Source organism: Diplotaxodon limnothrissa, linkage group LG7 (genome assembly GCF_057381915.1).
Source record: "Diplotaxodon limnothrissa isolate DT_005_m linkage group LG7, D_limnothrissa_male_GT1.1, whole genome shotgun sequence".
NCBI lineage: Eukaryota > Metazoa > Chordata > Actinopteri > Cichliformes > Cichlidae > Diplotaxodon > Diplotaxodon limnothrissa.
In genome coordinates, this window is record NC_140602.1 from 45,951,180 (window position 1) to 45,973,672 (window position 22,493).

The following is a 22,493-nucleotide window of genomic DNA, read 5'->3' on the forward strand; positions in this document are numbered from 1 at the left end:
AGACTAAAGCTGTGCAGCTGTATCTTCTAGATCAGACTCAAAATTGTCCAATCATGGCCATACACTGTACTTGTGTAGTGCCTTTTCGACTTAATACAAACACGTCTAATTGCTGAGGAAACTTCGACATGCACACTGTGGGAGCCTTCTGATCAGCTGCTCCAACGCCTGAGCAGCAGCTGTCTGAAGTGTAGCACCATGCTTTTAACCAGTGCTTTATTTTATTTATAAATTTTTTTCTGGAGCCAACAGTGATCATACCAGGTGTGTTTAAAGAAAAAAAAAAGAAAATCCTGGAAATCAGTCCAAAAAAACTAAAAAAAACCCTAGTTTTTTATCTGGCTGATACCTCCTTAATAGTCACCTCTGGACCATTTTAAGTGTTCGCACTGTTTTTGCCACTATGCATACGTTATGGGCCTCTTGTACCCGTGCCTCTTCATAATGGTAAGCCTCCAGCTTTACTAACAAGAAGTGGCCAAAGCCGCAGAGAGGCAGATTTGGAAAGTAGGTTTAAGGTGGTTTTGTTGTGGATGAAAAAAGCTCACTTCCTGGGCACAATGGTGGGCTGGTCTGCACAACAACTAAGGTTGTTTCCTTCTGAATGCCCTGCCCTCCACTCAGGGCGCACTGACAGCCAGTGTTGAAATTCACAGTGCATGACCCTGTTAATTGTATTAAAAGATGATGCGTACGCTCTTGACCTTACTCCTTGTTCCTGGAAATGCTGGACTCTTCAAAGTTACAGTTGGAGAAACTGGGGTCAGTTTGAAATAAACAAGTTTGTTGCCGTCTAGAGAAATGACCTTCAAATTGAAATCAGTTAAGGTTTCTGATTTGTATGAGAATTATTCTCATTTCCAGAACTTTTTAATCACACCGCATATTTAGACATAGGGTGGATGCTAAATAAAGCAAGCACCATCCAAAAGCTCAATTAATTAACAATTAATTAACTCAAAGTAATAGACTGATTAACCACAAGAATTTCACTCACTCACTCACAGTCTAAACCACACAGCAGGCCATAATATTACAACTATAACTCCAGTAATGGCACCACCAGCACAGTCAGAGGTTCAGTGACTCACAGACAGCGGTTTTACGTGCAAATATGTGAGGAATGACTCGCTTTTGAAGTGAGCCACAAATGGCCATTAAAGAAACTGCGGATCACCTCCAAAGTCGCAATTCAAGCTTGTCTATGTGCATAGATATTTGGCCATGCAGAGTGAAGGACTCCAGGTATACAACATCCGCAGATGTGCAAAAACCCAACATTAAGTAGCTCACAATGGCTCTTTGTGGATGATGTTGTGCACAGAGCTAATGCTGATTGGTTGAAAATTGGGCCTGAACAGTTAAGGGAGAACCACTGGAGTTAACCACTGAGGAGAGGCACAAAAACCATTTAAAAAAAGACGAAGAAAAGACCATACAGGGCCTGCAGTGGACACATTTAGTTATCTTTAACACTCAGTTTCACTTGAGCTCTTTGCAAGTTTGAACTTCAGTCGTCTGAGTGATGGACCAACAACAGCACAAACACAAATAGCTCACAGTCCAGTTGGTCCACCTCACTTTTTTTGCCCCCTGCTGACAGTAAACATGTTGACAACGGTCCACAGAGCTGCGTGTTGGCTCTGCACAGAACTAACCCATAACTGTCCCTGCCCCTTTATACTAAAACAGTTGATCGCAAACATTTTTTCTGACATTCCCCATCTTTACAAGGGTCAAGGTATTTAAAGTCAACACTACAGCAAAACCAAATTCTTGTTAATTTTCCCTTTAAAAAAATCATTTTAGCTCAGCTTAGCATAGGTTAGTCCTCCACTTCTCCCCTGTGTAGGCTCTGTGCTCTGCCCTCATAGTTTGAGAACCTCTGTTCTGAAAGCAGAGCCCAAAGTTGGAGCAGGAATCTAGTCCCTCCTCAGACCACTTCACAGGTTACTTTAGATTTAGAAAAAACATAGCCTGACCTTTTCTTTAAAGCATCACAGTGCCAAGGGGCCTCCTGGATTATCATTATTGGTCTATTTACACATTAGAGAATTGTAATAAAGGTGCTGGTCAGCTCAGAGTACAGGTTAAATGATCTTGATGATCACGGGGGCCCACAGGCCATTGTAGTGCTAGCACTGGTACCAAGCCTGGATAAATAGGAAGGGCATCCTCCATTAGACTTCCATTGACTATCAGCTGAGGCCTACAATAACAATGACCACCAATGATACTGCTGTGCTAGTGGAAGCTGTGCTACTGTTGACTAAAAACAAAGGAGGAGAGGAAGAAGGTATGCATGGAGGCAGCGAGAGAGGAGGGAAGACAGGAGTGTGGAGGCGAGAGTGATTTGAAATGTAGGGACTACAAACGACACAGAATATAGATCCGCCAGGCAGGAGGAGAGGAAGACCACAGAAAAGATTCATGTACATGGTGAAGGACGACATGTAGAGGACTGGAGCGAGGGGGAACAGATGGAAGCAGCCAAAGGAAGATGATTTCAGCCAAGTAACAACACATTTGAATGCTAAATGTTGTGAAATAACTACAGCTGTCATAAGCAAAATGGAATCTGGCAACCTTGTGAGATTACCTTGATCTTGTAAACCTGAGATGTAAGAAAGTGGTAGAAATGCTAAATAGTATCACACTTACAGCAGTCATCAAATGTCCTTCTTGCCAACAGTGACTGATGCGCAGTGCGTCTCCAGATGAGGCCTGTAAAACTAGCCTGAAATGCTACGCTTAATTTTTCAGTGTGAGAACTTGAATGAGACAGCATGATGGGTTTGGATTGACGCACCAAAAGGATCAGAATAAACGGAGGCAGGTGGAGGGTTCCCATGTGTAAAATCTTTATTATGTGCACAGAACTGTTCGTCAGGGGGAGGGGTTTGAGTGAAACACGAGCTGGGTGAGTGGTCCCTTCCCAACACCAATATACACTGGAGAGGGCAACCTTTGACCCTTGACAGTGACGAGAGGCACCACTACATTTGCACAACATTTACACCAGAGAGATGCACCCCTCCCACCCCTCTCCCTCGATTAAAACCCCAGTTAAATTTAAAGCCCAGAAGATCAGGAATAAAATGTTTTTTTAAGAAGGGATTCTTTCACATTCATAAATCTGATGGATTATCATTGAGCAAACTGATGGGAGGAAGAAGCATATACTGTTTAAAAAAAACAAAAAACAATCCAGGTTGTTTGTCATTCTACCAGGCTGTGACTGGAATGTACAACAGGAGAAAGAAAACAAAATGTAAAAGCAGTGCATGAAATGGCACACAATCCATATTTGGCAACACAAAAATGAACAATGGAAATACTGATGCTACATACAGTTGTAGAGTACAAACGTTACATAAGAACCACAATTTGAAAAAAACAAAACAAACAAAAAAACAAAGAAAATAAAAGAAATTAAGACTGTTCCTTCAACAAAAATGTCTTTGCTTCAGATGTGAACACGGGCTGCGAGAGTTTTTCCTTTTCCCGCCGTGCTGTCGGGGCGAAATGTGAGACAGAAGGCTTTGATGAGGAAAGATAAAAAGTTCATCTTGGAATGTGGGCTTGGAATCGTCACGGGGACGATGCCAAGCTCGATGAAGCCGAATCTGTTGAATTTGGCCGTGGCTGACCCCATCTGGTCGGTTCTCTCCCTAAAAACGACGAGTGGTCCTGGGAAGGGGCCGCGTCTTACATGGCGACCTTTGCGACCTGCTCTTCCAGTCTGGCGATGCGACGGTCCTGAAGGATGACGCGGTCCCTGAGCGACTTGAACTCTCGGAGCACCTCTTCCAGCTTGTCTTCCATTTTCTGGTCAAAAAACACAGAGTGAGTTAGCTCCATGAAGCCATTTAAAAACGTCGTTTATCATTTTAAACATTTAAACAACTTTTTGGAAACTGTGATTTTTTTATTTATTTCTTGACTTAGAGACCCTGCAGCAGTTAACATTTTCCTTTGCTGTCACACTCAATTGTGACTCCAACACCCGAGTATGTGCTGATCCATAATTTTAGTGAATTGTTCCAACCATAATAATTACTGGGATCGGAGAATTGAAAAGTCAGCTAAAAGAGGGAGCAGTAATGAGACGACGTTACACAACACAGATTCGGCTTTTCAGTCCCGACACTCACTACTGAGGATTGTGGAGAAGCGTGCTTCTGGACAGTCGGGACATTTTCCACTTTTGTGGCCGGCTTGCTCTCCAGAACATTCGTCTTGACCACTTTCAGGTCCCGGTTCTTTGTGGAGACGTAGCCATCTTTCAGTGAGATCAGGATGGGCCCACCGTTCTTGCCCGCAAACCACTCCTCCGCCTCCAGGGAGGGATCAGGGCCGGCCGTGTCTGGGTACAGGTCGTCCTGGAACAGATCCGACTGGGCAGGTGCAGATGATACAGGGAGAGAAAAAAAACAAAAACAAATGTTGAGGTGTAAAAGTTAGAGGACCTGGTCTTTAGAGCAGCAAAGGAAGCACAGCAGGCAGGTAAAGCTATATAAACAGACTTACCTTACGTGGGACTGTCATGATGATTGGTTCGCATTTTCTCTCGTGTAATTTGTAGAACCTACAGAGAAAGTTAATATTAGACAAGAATACGAGCTGTCAGAGGAGCAAAAATATCAAAAGAAGTCCTACTTCTAGTTTCTAAAGCAGGGCCAGGGACTAAAATTGGCCTGACAAAGACTCCAATCCGGACAATTGGACAGCTTTAGAAAATATAAAGGGGGACATAAGCTTGGGACTTTTAACTGCATTTTCATAAGTTTTACAGCTTTTCCAACTGATAAAAGCCTTCGCGCATTGATGTAATATGAATGAATGCCAAAGCAATAGACATTTAAACATTTGAATAAAAAGATGTCACTATTATAGAAGTTTTTTTCCCCCCTTATGGCTTTACAGTAAAAACAAAACAAAAACTTTCCATTATGTTAAATGAGTTTTACATGAAGTCTAAAGTGTGAATATTTTGATACTGAACATCTGTGGATTGTTGGTCACATAAAATATTATCTGAAACACAGATTTTGCTGCTTTGGGCTTAGAGTGAAGTTTGGATTAAGCTAAAAATAGAGTTATGAACTTAACACACTTGTTTTGCTGGCATAAATAACCACCACATCTACATACACACACACACATTTTCTATGGTATACCACAACTACATTATTTATAAAAAAAAATATTCTGTGATTCCCTCAACTGTGAGTCACATCTCCTTGGGGACTTTCCACTTTGAGAATTACTGGTAAATCTAATTTGGGGAGGCTGCGGCTCTGGAGGTAGAGCAGGTCGCCTACCAATCAGAAGGTCGGCGATTCGATCACATGTCTACATGTCGAGGAACCCCAAGCTGCCCCTGATACACGCATTGGAGCGCAAGTGCGTAAATGTTGGGTGAAACGGGATTAGCCTTAGAAGAAAAAAAAGCCCTTCTATGCATATGGGTGAATATGTAGAAGGAAGGTCCTTTGAGTGCTCAGTCGACTCACAGACTTGCTCGTCTCAATAAACACGTCCATCAAAGACTCATCAGGCAAGCTGTAGTAAATTTTTGACAGAAAATAAAACTAATGATATTTCCTTTATATTTTTATTTTAGTTCATTTTTCCAATTTCAAAAAAAGAATTTAATTTAGCTTACTTTTTTAACATGTCTCATATTCCTTTTAATGAACTAAAATGGGTTTTCACATTGAATCGTAGTTTTTAGTTTATTTCTAGTTAACCTTGGACATCGAGTAGAAATATTATTACTGTACCTTGCTATTTCACATTTGTTGACATCCAGACCTCTTTTCGGCATGTACCCCATGCCCCTCTGGGGCTCCTTGGTGGAAAAGGTGTTGAGGTAGTGAACGAATGGTGCCTCATCAGTTATCTCAAAGTACCGAATGCTGCTGTCACCCTGAGGACACATTCACAGCTTAAAGTTAAGTTTGTGAAAAGAGTGATAAAGGGTAATTCAAATAAAAAGAAAAGCATTTGTAAATAAGAGGTTGATGTACCTTTCCACACAGGTAAACTATGTTGGTGTCGGGGTCATAGAAGGGCAGCAGGACTCCATTACTGGTGTCCATCTCTTGAACACATATTGGTTCATCCATGCTATCCTGGAAACATAAAATTCCTCCCATGTAGTGACAGCATAGTGTCGGATAACATTTACAGATCTAATAGATCTGCCCCTGTTAGACTTTGATTTGACTGCCCCCAGCTGGAGATGAGGTGTCATAGCCTCAGAGTACAGATAAATGCTCCTCCTGTACCAATCAGGACAGGAGAAACTGACGATGCCCCTGATATTTTGACTTGTATTATTGGACAGAAAGCAAAATTCCCTAACCTTAACATTACTTTAAAAGACAGGAGTGTCGTGAGGATAACAGTGTAATGTGATGTATCAGTGTGTTCAGTATTAAATGACTTCAGTGACATACAGTTTTCCAGAGGGCTAGCTGGCGCTCGCTCATGCGGCTGAATCCAGTGGTGAAAATGTTTCCATCTGCTAAAAAGATTGCTCTCATTGGCCGAGCTCCCTCGTGAGCTTTGTCCTTCTCCTTAAAACAGAAACACACTGGTCAGGTTTGGCGATCAATGCTTTGAAGTGAAGCGCTACGGCCCCCGAATCCCTCAGGGCTTTCACTTACCGCCACAATCTTTTTTTTACGAGGGTCAATGACGCGGACCTTCTTGTCCTTGCAGGCGGTGCAGAGCAGGCTGCCGTTGCGGCTCCAGCTGACACTAAAGATAACATCAGGGTGCATGTCCTCCAGGTTTATCATAGCCTCTCCTGTGCCCACATTCCAGATGATGATCTGATTGTCACACCCTAAAATGGACACGCACAGTGTGAGTGCACACGCCTCTTTGTCCGAGTTTATTTTCAGCACTTTACACCACACGGAGCAATGCAACGACGGTAGGGGGTCGAGATAATCGGTCAGATCTGGAGTTCAGCTGTGTGCAGAGGATGAGTTACCCATGCAGGCAGCATTACTGCACTTGGAGGGAATGGATTGTTCCAAAGCTTCAGGTAAAGGTTACCTGCGCTGAGAAGAACATTGCGTGCGGTGGGGTGCCAAGACACAATGCCAACCCTTTTAGAATGGCCCTCTAACACAACCACAGGCTCTGAAAGGGGAGATTCCAGTCCGTTCTCAGGTATCTGCCAGACCTACACCGGACAAAGAAAGTTAGAGAAAATCTGCTGAATAAAGATCTTTTTAAATAAATATTACACAGAAAGTAGTGCAAGTTTTACAGCGGTACATTAACTCCATTCTAGTTTATAACAACATCCTATTTTCTCTTATATTATACAGCACATAGTTCACAATACATAAACTGTAAAGGGCAACTGCACTTAAAGTACTGCTCTGTTAAATACTAAAGCATAAACCATAAAAACCCCAAGAAAAATCAAATGTCATGTTCTTACCATGACTGTGCAGTCCTCCGAGCTGCTAGCAATGACATGGTCATTATGAGGACACCACTCGATGTCCAACACTGGGCCTGTGTGACCACATACTGTCGGGTAGGCCTTGTCTATACGGCCAGTCTACAACACACAGCACAAGCTTATTATAAAGAGGTCAAAAAGTGTAAGCTAAGGCAGCGCAGTCAAGTCTAGCTAGCTGATAGGAGTTAAAAATAGGCAAAAATTGCCAACAGAAGCGATTCAGTCCTGTTGAATTTTAGTAGAAAACACATGTTCATTCACAAAAGTCTGTTTAATCACATTTAGTCCATTACAACCCGTAAAAAGAGCACCTAACATTTCACGATGTTTTCCAAAGACTGAATTCATTTGTGGCCGAAGTGGAGGTGGTGAACTTTGATATTCAGCTGCAAAACAACTTGCTGCAGACGGGAGATCAGTTTAATGCTTTTTGGGTATTTACTTAAAATCTGATATCCAAGTATCATTTCTGTCTTTTCCACATGACTCAAAGTAAAAGCACTTTACTCCAGATGTAGGACACTGAGCAGCAACTATAACCTAATCATCCAAGCAGCCTAAAATAATGTCAGAGCAGCTGTCCTCTGTGTGGATTATGTGTTGACTGATACAGCTGTAACATGACACAAACTGAATGCCTTTAGAATTGTGCGAATTTAAACATTGATTATCTATGGGCTAACAGCAGGGGCGCACTGAAGAGCCGGTATTCATGGTTAATTCACCATGTTCTGAATGACAGAGTGTGCTGCAACACCCCCTGTGCCTCTGGGTAAGCTTTACACTATCAGTGTCCAATTTTTGAACCAGGAACAGTTTTCTAAAAGATTTTTTTTCCAACCTGACATTTAAAGCCACAATTTTTGCCTTTGATATTAAGATCAAAAACATTTGCAATGTCATTATGAAACACCCCAATCACATCATATCCATAAGTTCAAATGGGCCTTCAGCCGAGTTCCCAGCTGCGCTGGTCTGAGTATTTAAGAAACTGCTGGTCTACTAGGATTTTCCCTGTACAACTATCTCTTGGGTTTGCAGACAATGGGAAACTATCCAGTGAGCAGAATTTCTTTGGGTGGAAATATTTTGGTGATGTCAGCAGTTAAAAAATCAATTTAAAAATAATCTGTTAATATATAACAGATCAAACCTTGAAGCAGATGTGCTACACCAGCAGAAGACCAAACCAGGTGTCACTCCTGTCAGCTCAAAACTAAACTAAAACAAAATGAACCCAATTTACACAGCTTCCACAAAGTTGGACAACAGAGTGGAAAAACACTTCTTGCTCTGATGAGTCTCAGTTCAGGTGATAGAGTTAAAATTCAATCTAAACAACATGGTGGCCATCACGCCTACTGGTGTTGGCCAGAGGGGCCGATGGCGCGATATGGCAGCCTCGCTTCTGTCAGTCTGTCCCAGGGCAGCTGTGGCTACAACTGTAGCTGCCTCCACCAGTGTGTGAATGTGAGAGTGAATGAATAGTGGAATTGTAAAACGCTTTGGGGGTCTCGAAAAGCGCTATATAAATGCAATGCATTATTATTATTACTAGTACCTAATAAAGAGGCCGGTGAGCATATCTAGTTATAGAACTTAGAATTTCTTTGATGTTGCGCCCAGACAGGTGCTGCTTATATGCAAACATTCTCTCAGTAGATCAACTAATTGGTGGTCACTGAGATCCCCCCCAATCTTGTTTTTCTTGCAATTATTATTGGTGAACTCCGAAATGTAACAATTACATATATTCTTATTCATGAGGTGCGTAAAGTATAACAGCTTTCACACTGTTGTTCAGTAGCTGTTTCTATCTATTCAGTGTTGTCGTGGTGTTAGCTTGTTTGGCCAGTTCTGAATATGAATTACCACTTGGATACTGTGAGCTGCATTTAAAGTGAAAAAACGCTGCACTATCATATCACATGAACATCATTTGAGGGACATTTTGTAACAAAATGATTTCCCACCACAGCGGAAGAAAGAACATCACAGATCACATCACACGACTGCACACTTCTATTCTCTCTTATATCATTTAAATGGATCTGCCATCACAACTCTTTGACACCGATGGAAGCAAGGCATCTCACCTTTTGGAGAGGAAGTACAAGAAAAGCACCTCCCCCGCTGGCCTCTATGATGATGGCGACAAACTTGGGGTTGACGGCACAGAAGGAGCTATCCCACGTGACCCTGGACACGCGGATGTCATCGTAGCACTGGTCGTTCCTCACGGCCTGGCCGAACACGTGACGGAACTTGCTCTGTCGCACAACTCGCCGCATCATATCTGCAGAGAGGATGTCAGGGTTTTGTGCATTTTGCAGGCAAATGTTCTAATTAAATGACGACAGTTTGCTACACAAGTGAAAACCAAGTGGCCTCTTGGTCTGCACAAATCTGACAATTACCTCAGATTTGTGCAGACTGGTAAACGCACTAAACCAAAGTTACCTCGGGGTAACTTTGGTTTAGTGCCAACACAGACTCTCATCTCACATTATGCTCATTAACAGTGACTAAATTTGGTCCTGTGCATGCAGAGGAAACAAGTCGGCTCTACCTACTGGCAAATGCTATGAAGTTAAACCATAGAAGAAGACGCATCTTGCATGCCGAGTGTGACACGTACACATTAGATGGGTATATTAAAAACAACCCAAGGCGGTTCATTTCAAGTCTTAAACATGTACATACAAAATGTATTTTGGGTCTATTGATTCAGATGCAGCAACGAAAGTTCAGCCCCGTCATCGCGGATGTTATATTTTTAAAGTGCTGCATCAGTTCCTGTGAGCACACCACAGATGGCCTGTTGTTGCTCCAAGATTCTGGCTATGATCTGAATTGTTGATGCACGCTGGAGCTCTGTGTGTCTTTAAGCACATTACCCCCGTGTCTTATTGAATTCAGCCCAAGTCATCAGGTAGTAAGTGCAGACATCTCATGAAGTTAACCCTGGCTTGTCTTAGGCACAGTCTATTGTAATTCCTAAACTCTCGGTATTCAGGACTTTTATTCCGTTTTAGTGACAGGCTTTATTGTATAATTATGTGGGAAACATCCTGTCTCAGGACAGTAATTAAGGTGCCAGTCTGAACCGACTGAGCGTTACACAAGCTGCAGGCTTTCTTTTTTCCCTCTTGACATCCACAGGTCTGTCAACACACCAAACCCACCTGCTTTCACACGTCGAGCCACAGATTCTGAAAATGGAAAGCTGAATCACGCATTATTTTTGACTACCATCATTTTTTGGCAGTTTAGTTAAAAAAAACAAAAAACAAAACAGCTTTGCAAATAAGTTTTCCAGAATTTTACTGATTTTAAAGACATTTAAAGCAGAATGAGCTGCTCCAGTCTCACCAATCTCAATGTGTCAAGATAAGATTGACGCTGTAAAGCCCATTATACACCCACACTGAATAGATGTCTTTGATTATTCAGGCTGGTTAGACTTCAGGACTGTGCGCATGTGTACAGATCAGGACTGACTGACACTCTTCTGTAGTTTTGCTGCGTCACGTATAATAATGTGGCTGCTTTTTAATTCATATTTAGTGTGTAAATAACTACCTCACCAGCCACAGTTTATACTGCCCATATGGAGAGCACTGATAATGCCTTAAAAGCACTTCTATCTGCAAATATTATCACACCTTTGTGCAATATAAGGAAGTGGTGAATTGCTCTTCCTAGAAATACAATGCTTGCTCTGGAAATTCCCATGGCAATTCCCAAAGCTGCAAACACTGACCACATTGCTGCAGGGCTGCATAATGCTTGAACAGCAAAGCGCTGCTGTTTACAGCCCATCGGAACAGCATGTTCCCTCAGTCAATATTAGATCTCCATTCAGCAGCAGTCACCTTCACTCCACATATTCACCTGACGAGATGAGATGCCTCACAACCCCGCAGGCTTTAGTTGATGCTACTTATTTAAAATGATGCTCTCTGCCCTCCACCACCCAACCCCAGCACACACATCACTGAGCGTCATGATGGTGGCCTTACAGCAGGGGTGCCCAATCCCGGTCCTCGAGAGCTACTATCCTGCAGCTTTTAGATGCATCCCTACTCCAACACAGCTGAATCAAATGGTTTGATCTCTTCAGCATGCCATCATGTTTGGCAAAGGCCTGATAACAAGCCATTCATTTGATTCAGGTGTGTGGGAACAAGGATGCATCTAAAAGCTGCAGGACGGTAGCTCTCGAGGACCGGGATTGGGCACCCCTGCCTTACAGACAGCAGAGCACACAGTATTTAGCCTTGACGCTGCAGGTAAAGACTAGTGCTAACATTTTGTGGTCCGAGAGTCAGAAGGGGGACAGTTTGGTGTGTGATGCTAAAAAGACTCAGTCAGCAGCCCCCCAAGGTGTGTGGCCTCCCTGGCTGCTATACTCACAGTCTGGGCAACTGTGATTAAATGGGTGTGTGCGATACTGCCACTTTAAATCCAATTCAGCTTTTGTTTATAATAATGGCCACATACATGGGATATATATTTTAAAATTAAAGGCTGAGTATTTCATGTACGTCGTATTCATTGGAGGCTCTGTGCTAGCGTTAAACAAAGGTTGCTGGCTAACGTTAGCCGACACAACCACAAAGCTCCGCATGTCCCCTCCGCCCCCCGCTCTCCTCTTTAAATCAGTTATATTAATAATTTTATTTAGCAGTCAATGTTCACTTGTGATTTTAGATGACCTCTTCAGACTCTTAAAAGTAGATAGTTACCGTTATTTAAAAGCTTTACGTGCCATTAGCAAACCGGCTTTAAAGAAGAAGAAAAAGAGGATGGGGGGTGGACATGTGTGTTTTGGTCAGTATAGGGTTTTGGGGGAGCATTCCCCAGAGATATCCAAGAAACACAGCACTAAGCGAAGTTTAATCTAAGCTTTAACCAAATACGGTGTAACAGACTAAAATTTATACGGTTCAGGGGAAGGTGATAACCGCAGACACTGTTCCGCCGCACTGCCGGGGAGGGGGGGGGAGCTCGGCAGCTGTGCCGGTGGGCCGGGGCTGGGTCACCAGCAGCGGCGGGCACGCAAGCGTTTCACCGCCAGCGAGTAGGAGGCGACGGGCGGGGAGTGTTTTTCCTCACACATGCGGGGTTTGTGTGTGGTTCACTCAGCGTTTACCGGGGACGAACTACCGCTGCTCTAGCTGGGCAGCGCGTTTTGCATCCTAACGGCTAGCTGCTAACAGTTAGCTGCGGTGGAGCTCTGCCAGCTGACGCAAGTGCAGATATTTCCACCCAAAGGTTTTTTTCCCCCCTTCTTTTTTGGCTGCTCCCATTCTCAAACCCATCCAACGAGCTACACAGATGCTGCACAACAAACCACTGATATATAACACGCAAAATGCACAATGTCACTCTTTCTTACCTCCTAAATCTATGCAAGATTTTTCGTACGCACGGGGAAGGGGAGGGGGGGCAAATCAATCACAACTCATGAATGTGGTAGTTTAGGCGGGCCCTTATCCTGCAGGACGTTGCTAGTATCCCTTGACTTCACCACCAAAAAAAAGAAAAAAAAAGAAGCCCAGCCGCAATGCTCTTATTCCCCTTTCTTCACTGCAGATGGGTAGCCAGAGGCAATTTAAAAAAATCTAGTGGTATTTCAGGATGCCAGATGGCAAACAGAGCATCTCCAGCTCGGTCCTCACCTGCGGAAGTCTAGTATTCGTCTATTCTCATCTCGTTATTGAATTCAATAGAATACGCTGACGACTGGCTACGGCACATGCGCAAATGAAAAGTCGGATTTTTTTCTTTGCTTCTGATTAAATGGGATGGGGTTTGCTGGAAAACTGGGTGTCTTCACTGTATCCGCGTGTTTCTGTTTAAGGAGACATTCTGAAAATATTCGTTTAGCGCAAAAAAATGTGGAAAAACAGGAGCATCTTTTGTGTGAGGGTCCCTCCCCTCCCCCTCCGTCCCATTCCTCCCACCTACCAGCTTGTCCTGTCCAAAAACATGAAAAAGAAAGGACGAGCGCTCATTTGTACTGTTCTGTACTTTTGGTATTGATCCACTATCAAGTAAATACAGGGCCAGTATTACCGATACCAATACTTTAAACCTATGCGGACACCTTATGTTTAATAATCATTAAATCACTGTGATTTTTTACTTTCCACAATGCCTTTCAATTTTTTATGTAGTTTGAAAGGGGATTTTTGATTTTTTTTTTTTGATTTTTTATTTTTTTTTGGAGACCAGGAATGTAAATATGCCTTTCTTTAAAGCACTTTCGGACAACCTTCGTTGTTTCTGTTATGCTATAGGTACTATAGGCCATAAATAAAATAGACGTGACAGTCGGCACAAAAGGTTCGGACATTTTTCACAGTGGATGTTTAAGGTGTATTGGTTTCATCCTATCGCGTTAGTATCCATCCCATACCAGTGTTGGTATGGATACTATCGATATTTGGATTGATCCGCCGACCTCTCGCACCCAGTCTAACAAGGGGAATCAGCCATTAAATGCTGCCTTTGTTGAATTAAGTGACTATATTTTCACTGAACATATTTAACCTCCTAAGACCTGAACTCTTCCACGACATGCATTTTTAATTTCTCTTTGATATTTGGGCATATTGGGGCCTGATGAATGTAGAAACAAAGAATTTTTGTTTTTAAGAAAAATGAGAGCCACATATGAGGATATTCATTTAAAATTTTGATAGAACAGTAGCAGTATAATGTCCTTGTAAGTGGATATCAGGCCCATGTAGAGCAAAATTTAGTATTTTGGTCTAAATAACCCAAAATGTGATGTCCACATATGTGGACGGCAGGTCCTAGGAGGTTAAAGCAAAGTACAGATGAGCTAAGTACAGATGAGGACACAAGTATCATCTCCTCCCCCATGAGATTGAAAGTTTTTGTCAAAATTTTCTAAACAAAAACTGACCTTTTTATTGAGCCACAGCACAAACCACTGGTATGCAATGATGTGCTTTAATGTTATAGGTTGTAAAATCAAGTTAAAACTGAGGGTTATCTTCCAGTTTACACACAGTATAAAAACACCGGCAAGGGTTTGACCTGTCACTTGAGAAAACATTGTGCCAAAAACAAAAGAAATCAGTTTGGGCTTGAGAAAAAAAAAAGATTCTCTCAAAGCAGGAGATGGATATACAAAGTTATCACAGTGTTGCCAAGCTGGAATGGGAGCTAAGGTGGGAAGCACAATATGTCAAAGACTCTGGAAAGAAAATTAGAAAAAGACACGAATAAAGACCCCAGAACAACTGCCAGGACATCAGTGAATGACTTAGCAAGGTTGAAAATTGTAGTCTCAAAGAAGACAACCACTTGAACCCTGCACAGGTAGGGACCGTGAGGTTGCAGAGCAAGAAAAATTCCACTTCTGCAGAAGAGACTCCTTCAAACCAGAGTTAAGTATGCCAAGGACAACCTGGAGAAAGATTATGAATAATGTAAATGTGTTCTTTGGTGAGATGAGACCAAACCAAACTTTGGCCACAGAGAAGGGAGAATCATACAACCCAAAGAACACCGTCCCTATAGTGGATCATGGTGGTAGAAGTGGGCATTCTTCAGTGTGTCTGGAACTGGACAGCTCATTAAGGTGGGAGCACTCATGAAGAAAAAGTATGTGTGAAGATTTTGAAAGAAAAACTCAAGCAGTCAGCAGCAAAACTGGATCTAAGTTGTCGCTTTGTCTTCCAACACGACAACGACCCAAAACATACGCCGCTTCACGTGAAGAACTACCTCCACATTACTGATGTATTGCACAAATGAGAAAAATCTGTGGCATGAACTAAAGAGCGAGGTTCATGCCACAAGACGATCAAATCTGGACGAGCTTGAGTGATTTGCCAAAGAAGAATGGGCTGGATTTGCTGAGGAGATGTGTGTTTGACTTGTCCTCATCTGTAGATGTTTGTGATAGAACCAGTTTCCCTTATTGCTAGTTGATGCCTAAAATAAAGGGTTCAGTTGTTTTTATGCAGTCTAGTAATTACATGTCTGATTCAAATTTTTTTTAAAGTTGTTATTGACCTTTGGGACAGATAAGAAAGTAACAGGCCTATTTCAGGCCTTTCATTCCCATCATCATGTCTTCATAAAGGTCAACACTGACTTCTCATTAATTTCTAATGCTGCATTTCCAATTTCTTTTCCCGCTTGTTACATAAGGACAAGGGCTTTGGAGCCTATCCCAGTATGTGTCAACAGAAGTTGGGGGAAAATCATGGACAGTTTCCAAGACTGCCACTGGGATTATAAGGTGGTCTATTATATTAATATTCACATTAACACCTCAGGGTTAACTAGAGTATGCGGTTTGTGACTGCTGTTCATTACCTAGACCTTATTGTAGACTTCTGTTTCACTCAGCATGAGTAAAAGGCTTGCTGTAAATAGAGCTGTAAATAGAAATGGAGCTGTTTTTGGTTATTGCTTTTACCTCTTCAAAGAAATATCTAGCTCCACTACTCATCAGCCTCCTGCTAACTCTATCTGTCAACTGTTTACTCCTGTCCACAAGAGTTATGACGTTAAAGGTCAGACTTAAAACCAAAACAAACTACTTAAAGAGGCCAAAAGGACACTTCTTAGAGCTGCAGGAAACTGCAGCGAATTCTTCTCTGGGTTATCAAATGAAAATATATTATGGAAACACTTTCCCTCCAAATAACTGGCACTCAAGCACATCAGTCTTAATCAGCCCATCGTTATGTAGACAACCATGACCTTACTTTGAACATAAATGTTTGAATTGATCAAACGACACTTCTAGTAGATTTCATATACCACGAGATAACTATTTTAAGTGAAAGTCAACATTATTGCTTGCATAAATGGTTTGATAGAATATATGTAAGAACTTACCTTTCTTTGGAGACTGTTGCACTTCTGCTGGCCTTTCTTTGGATTTCTTTGGGACATCAAAGGCGTTCTTCATTTGGGATACTTTGATGCTCGGACTCTGCTCTGACACACGAACTGGAGCTTTGGACCCTTCAGGTCCCTGTCCGGCTTGATGTCTCTGCATTTGGTTTGCTTCTCTGATAATTTTTGCCACAGGCTTGTAGGAACCAATCTCACTGCCATTCCCTGCATCTCTCTCAGTGCTGCGATCACTTATATCTCTATGGTAAGCATAGTTAACGTGGTTATGGTCGCTGACCTGTGTGTGGACTGTTTCAGGTTGGACCTCTGGGTCTATTTCTTTTTTCCCTGAAGACGCAGGGTTTGGTCTTTCACCTTCATTCTCAGCTGTGACCTCCGGTTTGGGAAGTGTCTCAAATGGATTCGAGGGCTTTTGTGCGTAGGGTGGAGGTGACCATTTACTTCTGGTCCGTCTCTCTGGGAATACTCTTTTCTGCCACATGTCCAAGTTTTGTGTCTCTTCCTCTGGAGACAGATTTGCCATTCGCACACAGTACTCGAAGTCAATCATATCTCCATACCGGTCATCCATGTGCCTCAGTGAAAGATGGTCCCAAGGGCTAAGGTCAGCAGAGAGTCGACGAATGTTAGCTGGCACAGTGTAAGTGCCCTTTTCATCCCACAGTAAGCACATGTCCTGATTAGCTAGAGTGCTGCACGGAAGGTCTCTGTTAAAATGAAAAGTGTGCCTCCTCTTGACCCTCTCCTCTGAATGCAGGTGTTCCTTTCCTCGTCTTTGCACATCTGTAGACATTAACTGTGCAGTTTTCAGCTTTATAAATGGATTTTTAGGCTTTTTGGGAACCGGTGGCGGTGGACCTTTGATTTTGGGCTTTTCTTTTGTCACCGATTCACCTTTGTTAGACGTGGCGTCTGGTGCCATTGTTGAACTGACCGCATTTGTGTCAAGCTGCTTCATCATTGTTGTGTCTCTATTGGGCATCACATGAGTTAAAGGTGGAGGGGTGATGACAGCAGAGAAGCAAACAAGCTCGCTCTCCTTCTTTAGGCTTGCGACCTGTATCTTTCCATCACAGCCTCCATTCTCTGGCAGAGGAGGACTAGGGATCAAATCACATTCTTCCACTGTAAATGGGGGATTGTCTTGCAGTAGCAGTGTTATAGAGTTGGCTGCTTTGCCAACATCTTGGCTGTCATCTTTCTTGGTGCATGCTGAAACAATGCCCGTGACCCCTGCTTTAGCCCTCTTATACACAGCCCCAGCAAATCTGTTCTGGTACGACTGATCCACTTGTTGTCTTTGTGCAAGAAACCCCGAACTGTGGCTTTCCTTATCCTGACTTTTGGATTTGTTTAGCGTTGACAGGTGCTCCTGCTGGATGTCAGTAGAAACTTTCTCCTTGGTGTGGTCTCTCAAGTTTTGCTCCCCCTCTGCTATTCCGCTACCAGTTGTCTCACTCTGGGCTCCAGCTCCAACACAACCAGCTCCTTTTAGCTGACACCTGCTGCCTGTCACTTCAGCCAAACGTTGACCCATTTCCCTCTTAAAACAGACCGTGGGTGAAGTCCTAGCATGTGTGTCAGCTCCCATTAAAAGCGTGTCAGAGTTTCCTCTGCTTTTCTTTTCATTACCCTTTTCCCGAGGGGTATTCTTGGAAGGATGTACAAAGTTATCGTCATTGCAGATATCTGGTGTGTCTTCCTTACTTCCTCTTTTATTTAGTGATTCAGGCTTTTCTGTGTTTATCCTGTGCCTCAAAACAATATCGTTTTCCCTTTCCGGTGACGTCCACGTCTCATCCTTCTCAAGAACCACAAAGTCTTCCTCAGTAGTTGGATTGCATGTGGCTGATTTCTCCATGGCTGTAGTCCCAGCACAGGCCACAGCCTTATTCTCAGAGCCTTGCTTTTTGCCAAACGTTTGTCTAGTCTCCTTAGCCCTCGGGACAGTTTTTGACTTCTCTGTATTTCTACTTACTCCACCCACCCACTCTGTCCTAGTGTTCAGAGGGTGCTCCTTCTGACCTAGAGGCCTGATTGGCTGCCCACTTTGAGGGTCTGTCCATGGAGATGTGACTGTGTGCTCCCATGCTTTCCCAGTGGCTAGGCTGCTGCCACTGATCCCACTAATCTCACCAATACCCCGCGGGGTGACAAAGCTGCCATCATCCTGCTGTTTGCCCTCGTCTTGTTCTGCTACCTCTGTCTGCTGTGTATCTCCGGTTTGCTCTGAACAGTCAGAGTTATCAAGTGAGTCTTCGTCTTTTTCCGACAGCCTCTCCAGCTTCTGGCCCATGGCTGTTGCTCTGTCTTAGCATTAGGAAAAGAGCGTTAGGGACACTTCAAGATTCAGCATGGCATAATGAAGTCACGCGGATGGCTTGCCTGCCCATCCCAGTGAGATGAAATCACACAACAGACGCTACCATTATCAACTATCTTGAGTCTTTCTCTATTTTTGCATAATCTTCTGCACTGTTCACACCTGCCCTCCTGAGGCCTCTCTCTCTCTATCTCTTCCTATTCTGTCAAAGAGGAATGCTGTGGCGGCTATAATTAAAGTGGGTCTGGCTGCTGCCAATGAGTCAGGAGGCCAAAAAGGAAACACGACGAGTTATATAGGAGGTCAGCTGCCAGGTGCCAAGGTCAGACAAGGCAGTCTGAACAAATCTAATATCACTGAATAAACACATAACACCTAAATCACTACATTAATAAGCATTCAGTAGCATCTAATCCATGTTTTGTATAATTTGTGAGTGCAAGAAAATACATTTTAGTCAAGCTTGTGCCTTTGTGAGGCGTCATGCGCTGTCAATTACTGCTTCTGAGACAAGGCGTGTTTGTGCTGTGCGTGCCTGCCTTCAGACTGTCTGTAAATGTTTGTGATTGTTTTGGTGACGGGGTTTAGAGAAAGGTCAGCTGGAATCGTTTGTCCAGGGTCTGATGAGAACAGAGTTTAACCACAGACATGATGATGGATGGTGTAAGGTCCATTATTACAAAGGGGAAAACAGCTTAACGGGCTTCAGTGTTATGTGGAATTGGTATTCTTAGCTTTCAGGCAAACCAAGTGCAAAGCAAGGAGAGTGTATTGTTGCATGAGGTAGTTTTGTGCACACACAGACTTCATTTCAAACACCAAATCATGAGCTGCCGCATGAGAAGTTTTCTCACTGAGTAATCGCCATAGTAATACGGATTTTGCTGGCTGAAAAAGGAGTGAGGAAACTGACCAAACCTCTTCAGGATTTGGAATGAATGTACTTCTGCTTCAGCCATTTCACGCCTGAGGAGCACCAAGTGGCTCATCACTTCTTTTAAGCTTGTCTACCTACCTAATAAGATAAAAACAGAACTGTTATCTTTGAACCTTGACCCCTGTTTTAGCTCCCTTCACATAAGATAAAGATTGTGTCGAATCTTTACCAATTAAAAAAAAAATTCTGTTTGTTTGAATGTAAAAATATATTATTCTATTAAATAAAGTGATGCTAAAGTGATAGCCAATGGGAAGGTGGTTCATCCAAAAATATGTTTAAATACGTATCTAAAATTAAATAAATAATGCTCTTAATAATACTGTGAGTGTCTGATGGGAAGGTAGGATGTAATTCATCATTCATTGTTATTTCTCCAGCTCTGGTTATCTGTTATGCGGCTAAAAACAGCTCGACTTGCAGCTTTACTGTATCTAAAGTGTTAAAGTGTTATTTTGGGATGGCTGTGTTACAAGGGCAGCCGGCGGAGGCATCTGTGACACTGACTTTTAAACCCCCACCCCCTCTTCATTTCCCATTCATGTGTCTGTCATGCTTTCAATAGTAGGCACACGGTTTATAAGAGACTTGTGACTTGGAGTACCCAAACTATTAGCCTGGTCTCTGCATAGGCTTTGTTTTTCCAGTTAAAACTACATTACTGTTCCTTTAGAGTGTTAACTCACAAAGTAACAAGCTCAAATTCAAATTCAGACTGTCAGTACAACGGGATGATATTCAGATGCATTATCTAGTCTGACAGTAAAATTTCCATAGCTTTCTGTACGGCTGGTCATAAAAAGGTAAATGGCCTTCAATTTTAAAGGTGGCATGATGGATTTAAATAAACTAAACGCTCCAATAAGGTGTTTCTTAAACTTGAAAAACATTTTCATTAAACATCTACCATACATATGTAATTATATAATTACATATCCATATTAAACATCTAATGATAGTAGATGGTGATACAGCAATGGAGCTTTTCAAAGCTTGAATGAAAATTCTTATGTTGTTAAATGTCATGAGGCAGTTACATACATTTTTCTACTAGCTTTCTATTGTAGTCTTTACTGTTAATGAATACTTTCTGAAACTATTCTGAATTCCCCTCGAGCAATTAACTGTCCATAGTTTTGAATGTTATCTAAGCACCACTGACATGAAAACACTAAAAATGTTTACAGAAAGCAGATGGAAAGAGGAAGCTACTTACTGAGGGTGATGTTTCAAACAGATGCTTCGCATGCCCGTAGGACTTTGGACTTTTTGCTCCTCCAGCAGTCACCTGCCCTGTGATGTCACACCGTCTTCATTTGACTAATTCAATAAGGGTGCTTTCTGCTCTGTCCATTTGACTAAAAGAGAAAGACAAGACCAGAAGATTTGCTGGTCAGATTTGCTTCATTTCCCTTACATTCTCTTTAGTAGTAACGTACCAACATAACTAGACTGCATCTAAAGAAATGTTTTTTTATTTTTAACTATAGGTACACCTTACTAGTACCAGGTTGAACTCCCATCAAAACAGACTTATTTTTTCATTGCAAAGAATCAACAAGATGTTGGAAACATTCCTCAGAGATTTTGGTCCATGTTGACATGATAGCACAGATGCTGCAGATCATAGATGAGACCTCCTGTTCCACCACACCCAAAGGTGTGGAAGCCATTTGTACAAGAAACCAGTATGAGATGATTTAAGCTCTGCGACAGGGTGTGCTATCCTGTTAGAAGCAGCCATCAGAAGATGTCATAAAAGGATGGAAATGGTCAGGAACAATACTCAGGTAGTCTATGGTGCTTAAATGATACTCAATTGATAGTAAGGAGTACAAATAGTGCCAAGAAATGATCCCCTACACCATTACACCACCAACAGCCACCTGAATCATTAATACAAGGCAGGATGGATCCATGCTTTCATCTTGTTTACGCCTAATTCTCACCCTGTCACTCAAATGTTACAGCAGAAATCAAGACTCCATTTTCCCAGAGAACTGCTGCTCACTGGATATTTTCTTTTTTTCCCCCAGACCATTCTCTGTAAGCACTGGAGATGATTATGTGGGAAAATCCCAGTAGATCAGCAGTTTCTGAAACATTCAGACGAGCCTGTCTGGCACTAACTAGCATGCCACATCCAAAGTCACTTAAATCACCTTTTTTCCACTATTCTCATACTTGGTTTGAGCTGCAACAGGTAATCGTAAGCATGTCTTCACACCTAAATATGCAGAGTTGCTGCCATGTGACTGGCTGATTATATTTGTGTTAACAAGCAGCTGAAAGGATGTAACTAACAAAGTGGCTGTTGAGTCTATATGTTTACACAAATGATGACACGCATTGCTAAAATTTTAAACTGAGTTCTTTAGTCTAGTGTGTGTTGTCTACACTGGATGCATGCAAAATCCAACTGATTACACAGATAATGCAGAGGAAATAGTTTATTTCCATGATAAACATTAGACTGGACAACATATTAACAAAATGTAAAAAAAGTGCATACACATGAACATTGGCAATGTACAGTACACAAAAGTTAACAAAAAGCATCAAACGTAACAAAATCTTACTCTCAGGGAGGTTTTTACTTATTTACATCTTCCACTCAAGCTCACGTGCTTTGGGGCTGACTTGTGCTCTATAAATACACTCAAATACCTCAAATAACCCCCCCTCCCTACATTACAATGTGTTTTTAACGTCCTCAGTGCTTGGCTCTTCAGTAGGATTGTCATTTTGAGGCCTGATGCCTGGGACTAATGCAATAAAACAAACACAGCCATTTTCCATAGAGCCTGAAAACTGCCTAAATTAGAGATTATATA

The 22,493-nt window shown here is 42.3% G+C and overlaps 1 protein-coding gene across 1 annotated transcript; it reads right to left on the bottom strand.

Annotated features, from left to right (window-relative positions):
- Window positions 1-3,429: 3,429 nt before the first annotated feature.
- On the bottom strand, window positions 3,430-18,360 carry LOC146628967 (uncharacterized). Its single transcript, XM_085359761.1, has 11 exons — window positions 16,379-18,360; window positions 9,586-9,785; window positions 7,466-7,588; window positions 7,072-7,201; window positions 6,675-6,856; window positions 6,465-6,584; window positions 6,033-6,137; window positions 5,787-5,932; window positions 4,531-4,588; window positions 4,155-4,397; window positions 3,430-3,828 (listed from the first exon to the last, which is right to left on the bottom strand). Exons 1-11 carry the CDS (start codon window positions 18,258-18,260, stop codon window positions 3,709-3,711), a joined length of 3,309 nt encoding a protein of 1,102 aa, XP_085215887.1. The 5' UTR covers window positions 18,261-18,360; the 3' UTR covers window positions 3,430-3,708.
- Window positions 18,361-22,493: the final 4,133 nt, after the last annotated feature.